At 44.1% G+C, this 14,780-nt stretch overlaps 2 protein-coding genes across 3 annotated transcripts in view; both read left to right on the top strand.

The window, feature by feature from the left end:
- Window positions 1–4,125, top strand: part of sdc3 (syndecan 3) — a 28,586-nt gene extending 24,461 nt beyond the window's left edge. For both annotated transcript variants that reach the window (XM_052070934.1, XM_052070933.1), the window contains exon 5: window positions 1,460–4,125. In XM_052070934.1, the coding sequence (XP_051926894.1) occupies window positions 1,460–1,626 (167 nt within the window). In that variant the 3' untranslated portion in view covers window positions 1,627–4,125. The remainder of the gene's footprint in view (window positions 1–1,459) is intronic.
- A 135-nt stretch (window positions 4,126–4,260) lies between these two features.
- Window positions 4,261–14,552, top strand: LOC127604103 (homeobox protein NOBOX-like). Its single transcript, XM_052070949.1, has 10 exons — window positions 4,261–5,205; window positions 7,013–7,545; window positions 8,591–8,678; window positions 8,783–8,889; window positions 9,313–9,461; window positions 9,535–9,659; window positions 9,782–9,959; window positions 10,977–11,118; window positions 11,335–11,491; window positions 12,810–14,552. The coding sequence occupies exons 1-10, from the start codon at window positions 5,178–5,180 to the stop codon at window positions 13,202–13,204; spliced, it is 1,902 nt and encodes a 633-aa protein (XP_051926909.1). The 5' UTR covers window positions 4,261–5,177; the 3' UTR covers window positions 13,205–14,552.
- The last annotated feature ends 228 nt before the right edge of the window (window positions 14,553–14,780 follow it).

Genomic DNA, 14,780 nt, shown 5'->3' with positions numbered 1-14,780 from the left:
CAACAGACTTTAGGCTAGACTAGACTGTGTTTATCTGTGCGCGCGCATGTGTGCGTTTTTGTGTGCGTATGATGTGTCATTGTGTTTGTTAATACAAAGCAGAGCGGTCCTGCTATCGTGTGGTTGAAACATGAGGACGAACAGCAGTTCGCCCTCGTTGAGAAAGCTTCTATTATCTGCATTTATTTCTTCATTTATTTGATTGGTTGCTTATTTATGTATTTATTCATGTACCGTATTTTCCGCACTAAAAGACACACTGGATTATGAGGCGTCACATTTTCGTCCTTTTTCACTAGCCGTAGCTGTGATGGCCGTGTGTCCATTTTCTTCCATCTTTATTTCCTGGCCCAATATTTTTGTTCTTTTACACTTGATGTAAGTGGGTTGGCCTTATGTCCCAATACTTCTTGTTAGTCATCACTATCTGTCAAAATATTGTTCACTTCGTGACCAGACAAAAACATTGAGACTGGAAGCGAAATAATACATAAAAATATATCAGAAGTAAAAATGAACAAAAGAATTGGGACATGAAGTCAAAACAGACAAAAATATTGAGGGAGGGAGTATTGGGACATGTGGCCATCACACCTACAGGAAAGGAAACGCGCAGTGAAAATCGACAAAATCAAATTTCAAAAAAATCATTGAGCACAGGAAGTAAAATTTAACAAAAAATATTAGGACAGGAAGTGAGAATGGACCAAAATATTTTGTCAGGTAGTAGCAACAAACTGAAATATTAGGACAGATGTACCAACATTTTCCGACAGAAAGTGAAAATGGGCAGAAGCTTTGGGAAAGGAAGCAAAATTGAACAGTTAGATTGGGACAGAAGTGAAAATGAATTGAAGTATTGCAACATGTGGCCATCACGCCTCCGCAGTTTCGTTAATGGACAAAAGTATTGGGACAACGACCCGAGCGGTTAGCGCGTCGACCTCACGGTGCAGAGGTCGTGGGTTCAATCGCGGTTCCGGCCTCTCTGTGTGGAGTTTCTCACTGTGCCTGCGTGGCTTTTCTCCGGGTACTCCGGTTTCCTCCCACATTCCAAAAACGTACATGGCAGGCTGATTGAACACTCTAAATTGTCCATAGCTGTGAATGTGAGCGTGAATGGTTGTTCGTCTATGTGTGCCCTGCGAGTGGCTGTGAACTGGTTCAGGGTGTCCCCCGCCTACTGCCCGAAGACGGCTGGGATAGGCTCCAGCACCCCCGACAAGGCGACCCTTGTGAGGATAAAGCGGATCAGAAAATGGATGGATGGACTTCCAGGGACCATTTTGACTTCCGGTCCCAGTACTTTTGCCCACCAAGTGTCCCAATTTCTTTCTTTCTTTATTATTATTATTTTTTATAGGAGAGGGTATACAAATGAGTTCCCAAAGTCACATGCTACTTTCCGATTGAAAAATGCCCACCTCCCTGTCTCTGTCTGTTTTTTTTTTTTTTTCAGCGGTCATCGTCGGTGGCGTGGTGGGCGCCCTGTTCGCTGCCTTCCTGGTCATGCTGCTGGTGTACCGCATGAAGAAGAAGGACGAGGGCAGCTACACACTGGAGGAGCCCAAGCAGGCCACCGTCACCTACCAGAAGCCGGACAAGCAAGAGGAATTTTACGCGTAACGCATGACCGCCGCTGCTGCTACGATGACGCCAAGCCTCCTCTTCCTCCGCATTGCTTTCCACCCTGACCCCCAACCCCCACACCACCACCACCACCCCACCCACCGCTGTCTCTCGCTCTCTCTTCCTCTCATCTGCCAACCAACCACGAGAGCGCCTTTTTTATTTTGGGGACTTGGAACTTTCTTTTCATTGAAAGTGTGGAAAAAGGGGACAAAAAAAAACAACAAAGCAAAAATACTCTTTAAAAAAAACACATTTTTTTTCTATGTTTGTTATTAATATCTCTTGTTCTGTATGTGACAATATGATTATTTTGTAAGAAAAACATCAAAACTGAACACGTTTGGGTGTGACGGCGTCTAAAGAAAAAAAAAAGGTACCTTGGAGTTTTTAGTGAAAAGGCCAAAGGAGAGGAGAGAGGAGGCACGAGGCAGGGCAGGAAAAATCCTCGCCAAAAACGAGAATCTGATTGGTCGCACAGAGCCTGAGGTCGAAAGGAAAGGTCTCGCCGGTGCCTTCCGTCCCTCTGCTCGCACGCACGCGCTCTCACACACACACACACACACACTCACAGGTGGCTGTGATGACTCGCTCGGTGCTCGCCCAATCAGAACACGGCACGTCCAGCCTTCTCGTTGCTGTAAAAAGACTAGTGATGGATAGTAATAATCCACAACATATCCATCAATGTTTTGGCCTGGATGGTTGAATAATTCTAATAATAATAATAACAATGCTGTATTGATAATACTTAAACAAAGGTGTATTTAGCTGTTTTAAACAAACACAAAAAGTTTATAAGTAAATATCGTTTTTACTTTTCTGGCATCACTAATCATCTGCCTGGGCTTTTTTTTAATATCTTTTTTTAATTTATCTGTCATCAATTTACATGAGCTGTGCTCTCATCACACACACACACACTCTCACAAAACCTCTGATTTTTGTCCATTTTCACTTCTACTCCAAATATTCTTGTTCATTCTGACTTTCTGTCCCAATATTTTGGACCATCGTCAGTACTTGTCCCCATATTTGTGTCTTTTGTCCCAACATTGTCTATACTTCCTTTTTGTCCATTTTCACTTCCTGCAAGTACAAGTACAATAGATGTGTCCAGATACTTTTGTCCACTTCAACTTCCTGTCTGAATGCTTTTGTTCATTTCCCGACATTTTTGCCCATCTCGACCATGTCCGATTCAATTTCTCTAGGTCCAAAAATCGGAATACTTTTGCGAATTTTCTACTTCCTGTCCCGACATTTTACACACACACACACGTGCACACCTACGCACCCGTGTAATGCAATACTATCGATGAATCACATGGCTCGCCGTCAGCCCGTTTCTTATCAATTGGTTTTAGCCATCAGTTGCTGCTCGGCTTTGCAGCCGTGCCGCCCTTACCGTCAACGTTTGCATGACTTTCATTTACCTGCAGAGGAGAGGGAGGTGGGGCAGGTTTGGACTTGCGGGGTGGGTGGTGCTTTTTATCTTAGAGATTGTAACCACGTCAGTGCGACTGGACTCGTAGCTTCTTATACTCAGTACTGTAGATAAAAAAAAAACATGCATGGGAGTAAAAACTATATTAGTGCGTGTGTGTGGGTGTGTGAGGTGGTCGACTGTGTGTTAAACTCTTTTAGCAGTTCTCACGCTCTTCCACAGACAGGTGAAATTTCGTTCACTGGTGTGTGTGTGTTACAGGTAGGAAAATGAAAATTTGACATATAGTATGTCAAATAAAGGGTTAGCCGATTGCCCCTAAAAATAAAGATGTGCCCTTCCTTTGGCAGCAATGATTTGAACACCAGCTCAGTGATATGTGGCTTTCTGTTAAGCCCACATATTGCTGAGCGGGCATTAAATCCATCGTGATTCCCTTGCTGAATGGAGATAAAGTCCTGAAAAAGGGCTAAATTAGTCCTCAAAAGTCCGTAAAGATCCATAAATAAAAAGCAGGTGGAAGAGTGGGAACCCTGTCCAAGTGTGTGTGTGTGTGTGTGTGTGTGTGTTGCGCGCGCAGACCTCAACCGAACTTGCAACTGCGGGTGCGTGTATTTCACAGTTCAATATAGCGTGCACTGAGTGTGTGCACGTGTGTTTGCTTACTCACAACAGAATGTCTCTCTCACGCACACACGCGCATATGACGAGCGTGTCCGTCCACACGCCGCTTCCGCACAGGCAGGAGTGACGTGAACACGTGTTGTCTTTTCTAATGTGACTCTTGTCTCAAAGTGTGTGCGTGTTTGTGGCCCAGCTTGTGCGCGGGCGTGAGTGCGCGTAAGGCCGAAGGAGGCGGACACGACTTCTCCGTTTTGCTGTTCTCTCATTCCTGTTTTTATACATTTGCATTTTTTTAAGGCTGAGTTCTTTGTGTCATTTGGCTGCGTGAGTGTGCGAGGGGGGCCCAACCTCCGCGTGCGTCACTGTCGCCCTGTCACTAATCTGCCTCTCTGTTCCAAATAAAAGACCTGATTGGCTACAAAAAACTCTTGTCTCTTGATTTACGCAGAGATCCCCGTGAAACAAGACACCACAGTGATCACATGACATCAATTTTGATGTTGAAAATTGGATTTTGATGTTGAATTGATATCAAAATCCCACTGGCACTTTTCGCTTCCTGTCCCAGTATTTTGGATCAATTTCTAATTCGTGCAAGTGTGGCGGCCTCTTGGTCCAGTGCTTTCGACAAATTTAATTCCCTGTAACTTTCGTTTTTGTGCATTTTTACTTCGTCCTGATGCATTTGGCTAGTTTCACTTCCTGTTGACGTGACAGCCACTCATCCCAATACTTTTGTTCAGTTAAAACACTTTTTGGACATTTCTACTCCCTGCTCCAATATTTTGTTCATTTCCACTTCCTGTCTCAATATTTCGGTCCATTTTCACCTGCAGTCGTGATGGCCACCAAGACAAATCCCCATTTTCACTTTTTGCCCCAATAATTTTTGACCATTCTTTCTTGCTATCCCAATATTATTTCGTCACCGTGTGGAATTTAAGCTCATCTCCAGCTGCCGTTTACAAACCACAGACAAATGTAACCGGTGGTCATTTCTCGGATACGTGGCATCACTTCAAATATGTATCAGCATACTATTGAATTTGGAGTGATGTTACAAAATGCATGGGAGCAGATAACCGTAAGTACGCCATCTGGTGGCCGACAGGTAGACCCGCAGTTAAATCAACGCCTCATTAGCGAATAATTGTGACAAGACGTGCGTTGTGATGTTTGGCTTGCAATTAACAGCCACGTCGCAGCGCATTTAGTAAACATTAAGCTAAATTAACATTTGACATACATTTGTCCTAAATGTTACGCTTTTGTCAATCAAATCAAATAAATCAAAACAGGTTCTACCTGGTGTGAATCGCCTCTCCTGCTTCTCCCTCGCTGATTGGCTGCCACGCCCGTCAACCTGACCTGATCATGCATCATCAATCAAGTAACCAATCATTCAATCCTCCTCGCGGCTGGTCTCGTAGAGTCCTGCGAAGACGGCTTAATTGCTCTTTAGCGCTTCGGTGAAGACATGGAGGATGGCTTAAGCGATGCATGTGGTAAATTCGACTTTTGAGTTGTCACTTATTAGTTAATTTATTAGTATTATGAGCTCAGTCCTCGCGCATTGGCTAGCGAATTACCTGACTTGCACCGTAATTTGAACGAAGTGTTGAAAAGCGAACGAAGACTAAGTGCTTTTCAACACTTCGTTCAGAGAGAAAGACAAAGTTTAGAAAATACTTCTTGCGAGTCTCCAAGGGCCCCGAGTGGACGGTTTGAAGTAGCCCAAAAGTATCTCATTAATTCTGGCGACCTTGTAGTAAGAGTCGAGGGAGCCAGACGGTGCAAGTTAGCTGGCCCGAGCTAATAATTAACAGTCAGGTGAACACCGGGGACACAAATTAATGAAGTCCCTGTACTTTAATTGCTTTTTTCTTATACATTTCGAAATATTGTATCAGCTTTTAGTCAACATGTCCCATAAAGTTCACGAAATGTTCTCGTAACTTTAGTTCGCAGTTACTGTGGCCTGAAGGCAAATAGAAAAGTAATGTAAACATAGCAAGTTTGACGTAAAGGTAAATTAATACATTTATAAAAGGATAACATTTTCTCGATTAGAAAGCAGTGTATGTTCGATATACTGTTCTTCGAAGCCTAATAAAATACGATTAATCCACAGCCTTTTATTATTTTGTTTTTTAGGCAACTCGTATCAAATGGGCCATCTACGCAGTTTTCACCGGACGAAAACGACGTGACTAATAACACCGCCATTTAAAAATAATAATAGTAATTGGGACAAAATCGGTATGAATTTTCACGTACTAATGAATATGAGACGAAAATTTTGTTTGTTTTTTTTTAAATAAAAACTGGGTTGAGTTATATGGAGATTTTAATTCACGAGAAAAGACGAGACCAACATTAATGCAAGATTTCTTGGAGTAGTAGCATCAAAGTTTTGGCGCGATTCACGGCAAATTAACCACTGCGTAAAAAGGAAGCGTTAATGGCCTTGCTTTACTCGAGGGCCGGGAGACATTTTTATTTAAGCGACGGGGGGTGGTATGCTTGATTTAGTCGAAGGAGTGTGGGCGCAAGGTATCTGGAAACGACAGCAAACCTGAAGAGATACTTCGCAGTTCACCGTCGTGGAAAGTTAAAATGTTTGGTAGTGGTTGTCAACACGTTGTACTAAATGGCAATCATGCACCAACAACAACGTTAAACCAATGCTCGCTAACTTAGTAGCTTGTAGCACGTACAGTAGCTTTCGTAGTGGTTGTCAAAACGTTGTACTCAATGGCTATCATGCACCAACAATAACGTTAAACGAATGCTCGCTAACTTAGTAGCTTGTAGCACGTAGCGATAGTAGGCACGTCTTGTTCTTTTAATTGCGTGCGAAGTTAATTTTGGGCAAACTCGGATAACGTTTGACTGGCCGGGCAATTGTGGTTTGTTCACAGTTATACACATTTCTATCGTGTACTTTTATTTTTGTATTTTTTCAAATAAATAAATGTAATGTTTTATTCCTGCTTTAAATTTTAATATATTAATGTGAATAAAATATTTTTTAATAAAAGGAAAGTGTTAACTATATACAAAGTAAATCATGGTTATTTTATTCATAGTGATAATAATGATTCAATTATTTTATAAATTGAGTTAAAAACCGTGCTAAAATGAATATTGTTTTTTGGGTCGGGGCAGTTTAATTAATACAACAAATGTGACAGGATTCTTAATGAAATATTTTATTCCTGCTTTTAATTTTGATGAATTAATGTGAATAAAATATTAATGATTGATGGTGATGTTTAGTGGGGCGGATGTCCTTTCCCTTGTTCATTCCAGGCTGTCAGAGTCTCTTCTGTGAGGAGTTGGGAATTGAAGACAGTCAGGAGGGTGAAACGGGGGAAGCAGAGGAGGTAAATGATGATGAAGATGGAGAGAAGGAAGATGAAGCAAGTCAGGGAGCACCACAGGAAGAGGAGGATACCAAAAAAGTAAATAAAGCAGACCATGGAGGTTTCGAGCAGAAGAATAGAAAAAGGACTCAAACCGAGAAGGCCACCGAACACCCAGAGAACATAAAAGAAGAGAAAGATGGCGTCAAGGACAAACCCGAAGCGGTGCTGATGAGCCGCGAGGTGAATTCGGCTCTGACGGAGCCCACCGTTGGACTCATAAGCAACCACGACCTGTCCGAGCCTGTCTACCATGGCTGCGATGGTTCAGATCTTGACGGGCCCCCTGCTCCTGAACCCATGGTGCAATTGTCTCGGAACCCCAGCCCTGATCAACTTCCCCCAACCAAGAGGTCGCCCGGCCACTCTTCACCCGGCCGCTTTTCACCACAGTCCCAACAAGCCCTGGAACCACCAGAGGTGACCAAAAACAGATTTACACCTTCAACTTTAACACAGACGGAAGTCACACCCCAAAAGACGCAGTCTCCCATTTTGGTTCCAAGCAGCCATTTTAGGATATCATTTTGCCCATTTCCAGGGGTCCTTCAAAGACAACAGAGTCCAAAAATACAGCCACCAAAGCCAGTTTACTTGAGCAACATGCAATTTGGTAGACATGTTGATTATGAGTAGACCCACAAAAAAAAAATACCAAGAACCCATGCCTAAAAAGACTGAAATCTGCCGTTTTGTTATGATGCAAACAATTTACAGTCATTTGTGAATTTCCAGTGGCCAATCAAAGACATACTTCTTTGAAAATACTGCGCCTGAAACTAGTTTTGTTTAGCAACATGAAATTTGATTGGGTAGACCCACGAAAAAGTCTCCAGAAGCCATGACCAATAAGACACAGAAAAAAGTCGTTTTGGCTCAAAGTGGCTGTTTTTGTCTTATTTTCAATGTTGATTAATCCTCCAAAGCCAGTTGAACTTGGCAACATGAAATTTGTTAGGCATGTTTGTCATGAGCAGACTCTGACAAAAAAAAAAAAGTCTTAACCATAACTGAAACGACTCAAGGTGTCTACCATTTGGTTTATAGTGATCACTTTGGCTATTTCAAGGCTTCCTTCATGCGGTTCGAAAATCAGAATGACATTTGGTCTATCATGAGTTCACCCACAAAAAAAGTCTCAAAAGAGGCATGCTCAAAACCGGTACTCTGCCATTTTGTGTATTTGCAGCCATTTTAGGGCCATTTGGCCTTTTCCAGTGGTTCTTCAGACAAACTAGTTAGACACTATATCCCCTAAAACCATTTTCTCTTTGTAACGTGAAATTTGTTAAGCGTGTCCATCATAAGTAGACCCGCAAAAAAGTCTCAAGAACTCTGCTATTTTCGCTCAAATAGGCCGTTTTAGTATATTTTTTGTCAATTTCCAAGAGTCCTTCAAAGATGTCCAATTTTTCCATTCTTCATGATACTACATGCCACTGGTCGCCGCTGTTGTCTGTGTCAGGCGATAGCTCAGGTGTACTCCATCCGAGGTCACCCAGAGAGCTGCCCGGTGGCACGTAAGAAGAAGACGAGGACATTTTATAGCACCGGTGAGGCTCGCGTCATCTCTAGCGTTCATTCCTGTTTGGATTTGTCTGTATGGCCCGTTTGTGTATGGTTTATTTTTATTTTTTCTCTTTTGTATGACGTCTAGATATGTTGGAGCACTTGGAGGCCTTGTTCCAGCGGGACCATTACCCTGATGGAGACAAGAGGAAAGTTATCGCTGCATCAGTTGGCTTGTCACCCCAGAGGATTATGGTCTGGCTCCCTCCTTCAATTCAGTGCTATGCTAAAAGCGTCTTCACATAGAATCATTCTCAATTATACAATATTTAGCTTGGAGGGACGTAGGAGTTTCTTGTCCTGTCCAACTCTGGTATGATTCCGTTCCGTTCTTTTCATTTCCTTGTCTGCCCATGGCCAATCCAATCCAGCTATGTTTTCACACCGAATGCCCTTGTACTCTTGTCTGCCGCTCTTTTCCTTGTCTTGCGTCGCCCAGTCCTGCATGCGTCTGTTTCGATCATGTCTGGGCAAGATCTTCTTTTGTCGGGTCACGTTTCATACATTTCAAGCAGAAGTCTTCTTGTGAGTCTTTCAAAGAGGAAAAAAAAATGGAACAATGTGTCATTTATTTCTTGTGGGTGACTGTGTGTTCTTGTATTTTTTTTTTTTGGTCAGGTGTGGTTTCAGAATCGCCGAGCCAAGTGGCGCAAAGCGGAGGGCATGGTTTCGTCTAAATGCGCAAAGCAACAGAAAAAGGTCAAGTGGAACCTTACTTACCCCCAGGCCCATCTCGCGTTGCCCAACATGCCCGCCGCTGCCGGCAGGTGAACAGACGTGGAGCATATTTTCATGAACAAGGACTGCACTTCACTTAATGACCTCACGAGTGCTTTTCAGTAATGTGGGACCTGTGTTCTCTGGACACGTCGGCGCCATACCGCCGCTTGAGCCCGTGCCACCTTTCTCGACAATGTCCACACGCAGCCTGCCCTCCTGCAGCCAAATGCTGCCGACCAGTCCAGGTTTTCATTGTCCTGCAGGCTAGATTGTTCCAAGCTGTTTATGGCTTGCATGCGGAGGCCTTAAAACGAGCCACGAATTGGCTTTCATGTCGCCTTTTAATCTGTGCCTTTCATCTCCCAAGGTCAATCCAGAGTGAGCGAGCAGCCCAATTTCCAGCCGCCCCCCCTGTTCAGCCCTCCCCCCCTGAGGCGAGCCAGCCTCCCCCTCCTCTCCTACAACCTCAACACACCGATGCCGACGCCGACACAGCCTCTCTTCATGGACGACCGCGACAGCCACCCTGTGCAAACGGATGGCAGGTCAGCGGAAAAGGTCACACTCGCTGGACACTCCATTAGGGACACCTGAGCCATTTGATTGCTGTTTTAAAAAAAAAAAAAAAGGGAAGAGCCCGCTTCTCTGATGTTGCTTTAAATCTTTGAGTAAAGTGAACAGCTTTGTTTTTTCCTGTAAGTTACTGACAAGAAATGCCAACAATTCCGACTACACAAATTGTTATTTTGGGAATTTTTGGGGGACAAATGAACAATGGGAAAAATATAGAGCTGTCGTTACAATATTTCGGTGTGTGTTTGTTTTTTTCGAAATCGTAGAGAAAAAAAATATTGGTATACAAAATATACATTTTAGGTATTGTGACACTGTGTTTGTGAAAGATTTTTGGACCAAACTTCGAACAAATGTGAAACAAAGTGAATGTGACATTTTTAAAATTCTGCTCTGACAGTGTTAATCATAACCAAGTCTTAATGATTGTAATTCATATTTATGTTGGCCAGTGAGTATGTTCAAGTTTATGTATGAAAAGTTATTTAATCTTAAAATATCAATTTTACCAAATGCAAACATTTAAAAAACCAACAATATTGTTTTTAAATAGATCATTTAAAAAGTAAATTTAGTACGACAAAACAAAAAAAAATGAACAAAGACTAAACGAAAAATGCTGATTTTGCATAATTGCCCTCAAATATGTATTCAATTATGAAAAGACAAACTAAAATACTTGTTTGTACTGTATTTGCAAAAAAAAACAACCATATGGTAACAATGGTGAGAAACTTTTTCAGTTGTTAAATTAAAAAAAAAATATATATGACTGAATGCTGAAATACAATGACATAATATGAAAATACAGACGTTTTAACCCGTCCCTCTTCGGTCAAAACCAAGCATTGATGATAATAAACTGTTGCTTTAATTTAAAAAAATGTAATTGAGTGGCAAACAAAAACCTCATATTGTTTTTTTTTTTTTTTGTGACGGTGATTTCCCACTGAATATTTATCGCTGAATTTGCTGCATGCTCTCGTCAGCTCTCAGTTGGACTTTGGCGAGGAGCTGGACTATCTCGCGCCGGGCCATGAGAGCAACCCTCAGCTGTCCTTCCAGCAGCAGACTTTGTACCCGCCTGGACAGTCGCAGCTGCTTCCGACCTCCATGTCCTTGCCCCCCCACATGCCCTTCCCCATCCCCACCCTCCCCTCCTACCTTCCCCTCAACCCGGACACCATCTCCACGTCCTTGCCCCACCACATGCCCTTCCCCACCCCCTCCTCCTACCTTCTCCCCAACCCGGACACCATCTCCACGTCCTTGCCCTTCCCCATCCCCGCCCCCTCCTCCTACCTTCCCCTCAACCCGGACACCATCTCCACGTCCTTGCCCCCCCACATGCCCTTCCCCAACCCCTCCTCCTACCTTCTCCCCAACCTGGACACCATCTCCACTTCCTACTATCCCTTTGCCCATGCGGATGACTCCACCGCGGGCCACAACTATGTGCAGTCGCAGGGCGGGGGCCCGATTCTGCTGCAGCCCCCCAACGACGGTGAGTGTCTCGCGGTAACTCGGTTTGTTCTCGTATTCACATTTTTGGGCGGAACGTAGTAATCGTTATTCGCTGAAAATCTTAATTAGCTGTTGTTGTGCTCAAGCTGAAGCGCGGAAATGCTGTTGCTGGGTCTCTTGTTGCGTTAATTTGATTGGTAGTGTTGAGAGCGATTCTGCTGGGGGAGGGGGGGGGGGATATTACAAACTCACTTTTAATTTATGAGTACAGTTGAGTAACATGGGTGCGCGATTGTGTACATCAGGGGTGCCCAAACTTTTTGGATCGAAGATCTACTTTTCGATCAACTAACTTCCCGGGATCTACCCTTACCGGCACGCGGGCGTGCACACACACACACACACACACGCACTGCATGATGAGAAACAGCCTGAAACGGAGGCATGCGACGCACTTTTGCAGCCTGTTAACTATCGTAGCTCACACGTACCGTTTTAAAGTGCTTCCCTGGGCCCACCTCGATTCCTATTCTTTGCCCGTGCCCTCGGTGAATTGTACACGAAGCAAACTCTGAATGAGAAGAATGACGATCAAAGATGGAGCGACAGCAACAGTTCTGATCACAAGCTGCAATTGCAGACTGCTGAGAGAAAGCTAACAACTTCCGGTGACGTCATCACGCGCCACGGTAAATTCAAGATTGACCTGCTTTATTTTATTTTAGAATATTTTTGGGATGAAAATGAGACCGGTAAGATGATTAGGGTGCAGCGTACATGAACACAAAAAAATGTATTACTCACATGTACAAAGACACACAAATGGTTGTTTGTTTGTTTTCTCCTCGGATCTACTTGGGACCTGTCTTAGATCTACCGGTAGATCAGGATCGACCTAATGGGCACCCCTGATGTACATGCTTAATGTATGGTGCTGATGCTTTTTGATCCCCTTGGCCTAAAGTGCTTTGCTACCATCTTGTGGCCTCGATATTAAACTAACGGGTGCAGATATTTACTGTTCGCAACAGGGCTGATTCCCTGTCACCGTATTTCAAACGTACCTACTATTGTTCCTTGTGCCCATTCTGGCAAAACAGTTTAACCGGGAGAGCAAAAACGGCCTTGTTCAAGCCTTTTTCCTGTTTTCCTGTACAAACGAAAGTAGAGTTTGAAATTGTCCACATTCAGAGGCGGTAGAGCCGTATCAGAAGCAGGACGTGGCAGGGGTATGATGTTTTCACACTCATTTCTCCCACCTTGTTGTTTTGCCAGCATTTGTTTTGCTCACGGAATGCAGGGATAAATGGAACAGGTCGCGGGGAACTCAAGTCTATCCGGCAATTTCCCCCATGCAGGTGTCATGGCGTCCTACCAGTCGTACCCTTGGCCGAACATGTACGCCCAGCCTAGCGTTGGTCAGCTCGCTCCCAATTACACCGCCGGATTCGCCAACGCTCAGGACCTCCAGATCTCGTCGACCTCGGGTAACATGCCCCAGTGCTTCCCACCCGCACACCGGGACGGCAGCCCCATCGTCCTCCCGCCCGTGTCCACCCTCCAACCATCCCTCCTCAAGGACGAGAGCGGGATGGGGGCCGAGGGGGTGGCGGCGGCGCCTCTGCTCCCCTCGCAGGCCAGCCCCGGCTCCCCTCGCGGCATTGCGTCACCATCTTCTGACAAGGTTGAGAATGACAGCCCACGAGCGATTGACAGCCAATTGCAGTGTGACTTCTCTCCCATTCAGTCTTGAAAACGCGTGTTGGTGTGTTCTATATAATCAGTAGCTCTAATGTATCCATATGTACAGTATATAATTGTGTGTCGTTGAGCTGCCTTCCGTAAGGGTGCAATAAATGCGAGTTGTTCGCTTTAGATTCGTTTCAATCAAGCCTGGGATTGATGGGTCGGGCCTTCAGTGGGAATTTACCTGAAGCGTCACAAAGGCTCGCATATATTTTCTCATGGGATATTTCGAATCCATTTAACACGAATCCTGCGATTGGCTGGCAACCGGTTCAGGGTGTCCCGCGCCTACAGCCTGAAGACAGCTGAGATAGGCTCCAGCACCCCCCGTGACCCTTGTAAGGATAAAGCGGTTCGGAAAAATGGATGGATGGACGCGACTCTCGATTTAAAAACTAAAATGGGTCCTCCTGCAGAAGTCCGCCGGTAGAGGGTGCTATTTCTTTACATTTTGGACCGCTTGGCGGTCGTGGAACTGGCAAACCTTCGTGGTCCACATTTTCTTTGATAATATTTAAACAGAAAAGGAAGAGGTAAATATTAATTTTCTAATATCGCAACAGTACTTCTGTAGTCATAATTAATGGAATTACGATCAGTTCTTTAATCAAATAAGTTGATATCCATCACGGTTAGGGGTGTGATGATGAAATTTCTTTCCCCTCAACCTCTCAATTTGTTTGTGTGTGTATATATAGTCCCACATACATTGTGACATAACAGCAAAAATGGCAAATTATAAAGAATTTCACCAAATATTTTCACAAGTGGGTAAACGACAGAACCTTCTGGGATGCCACTCGTATTAAACCTGACAGATTTTAGTTAGATACTACAAGTACAAATCAGATATAGAGATATAGACGTATCATGACAAAATGTCTATTTAGATATGTAAAACAATTTTATCTATGTTTAAAAAAAAACATTGCATTTCTGTGGCTTTGGAGGCAGTCAACTTCGGTGCCGGACTTTGAATGAAGCGCCCTCTTTTCCATTTTTTTGATTTCCCGCCTGCCTTGTTGATGTTGGCGGCAGACACACTTCACTGTGTATGTGAGTGAGTGAGTGAGTGAGTGAGAGAGAGACTAAGAATGATTGTGTGAAATTATGAGTGTGTGTGAGTGTATCCCGACTTGAGTGTGTGTGAGAATGCCAGTGATAGAATGTCATCCATCTATCCATTTTCCGATCCGCTTATCCTCACAAGGGGTGCTGGAGCCTTTCCCAGTTGTCTTTGGGCAGTAGTCGGGGGACACCCTGAACCGGTCACCAGCCAATCACAGGGCACACAGAGACGAACAACCATCCGCGCTCACACTCACACCTACGGACAATTTGGAGTGTTCAATCGGCTTGCCGTGCATGTTTTTGTGTCAAAATTTGTCTGAGTGTATGGGGGGGGGGGGGTGTCTTTGAGTGCGTGTGTGAATGAGTGTGTTCAGTTGAGCATATGTCTGCGTTTGTGTGTGTGTGTGTGTCTCCTGTGAGAGGACCTATTCACAATCTGTCCCATCCCGGCTTTAATGTGTACACGTGCCCGGTCCCTGCTTTGGACGGGACACTAAGCAGTCTGCAATTAA

This window comes from Hippocampus zosterae, chromosome 7 (assembly GCF_025434085.1).
Source record: "Hippocampus zosterae strain Florida chromosome 7, ASM2543408v3, whole genome shotgun sequence".
NCBI classification, from domain to species: Eukaryota; Metazoa; Chordata; class Actinopteri; order Syngnathiformes; family Syngnathidae; genus Hippocampus; species Hippocampus zosterae.
This window is presented reverse-complemented; position numbering and strand designations above follow the sequence as displayed.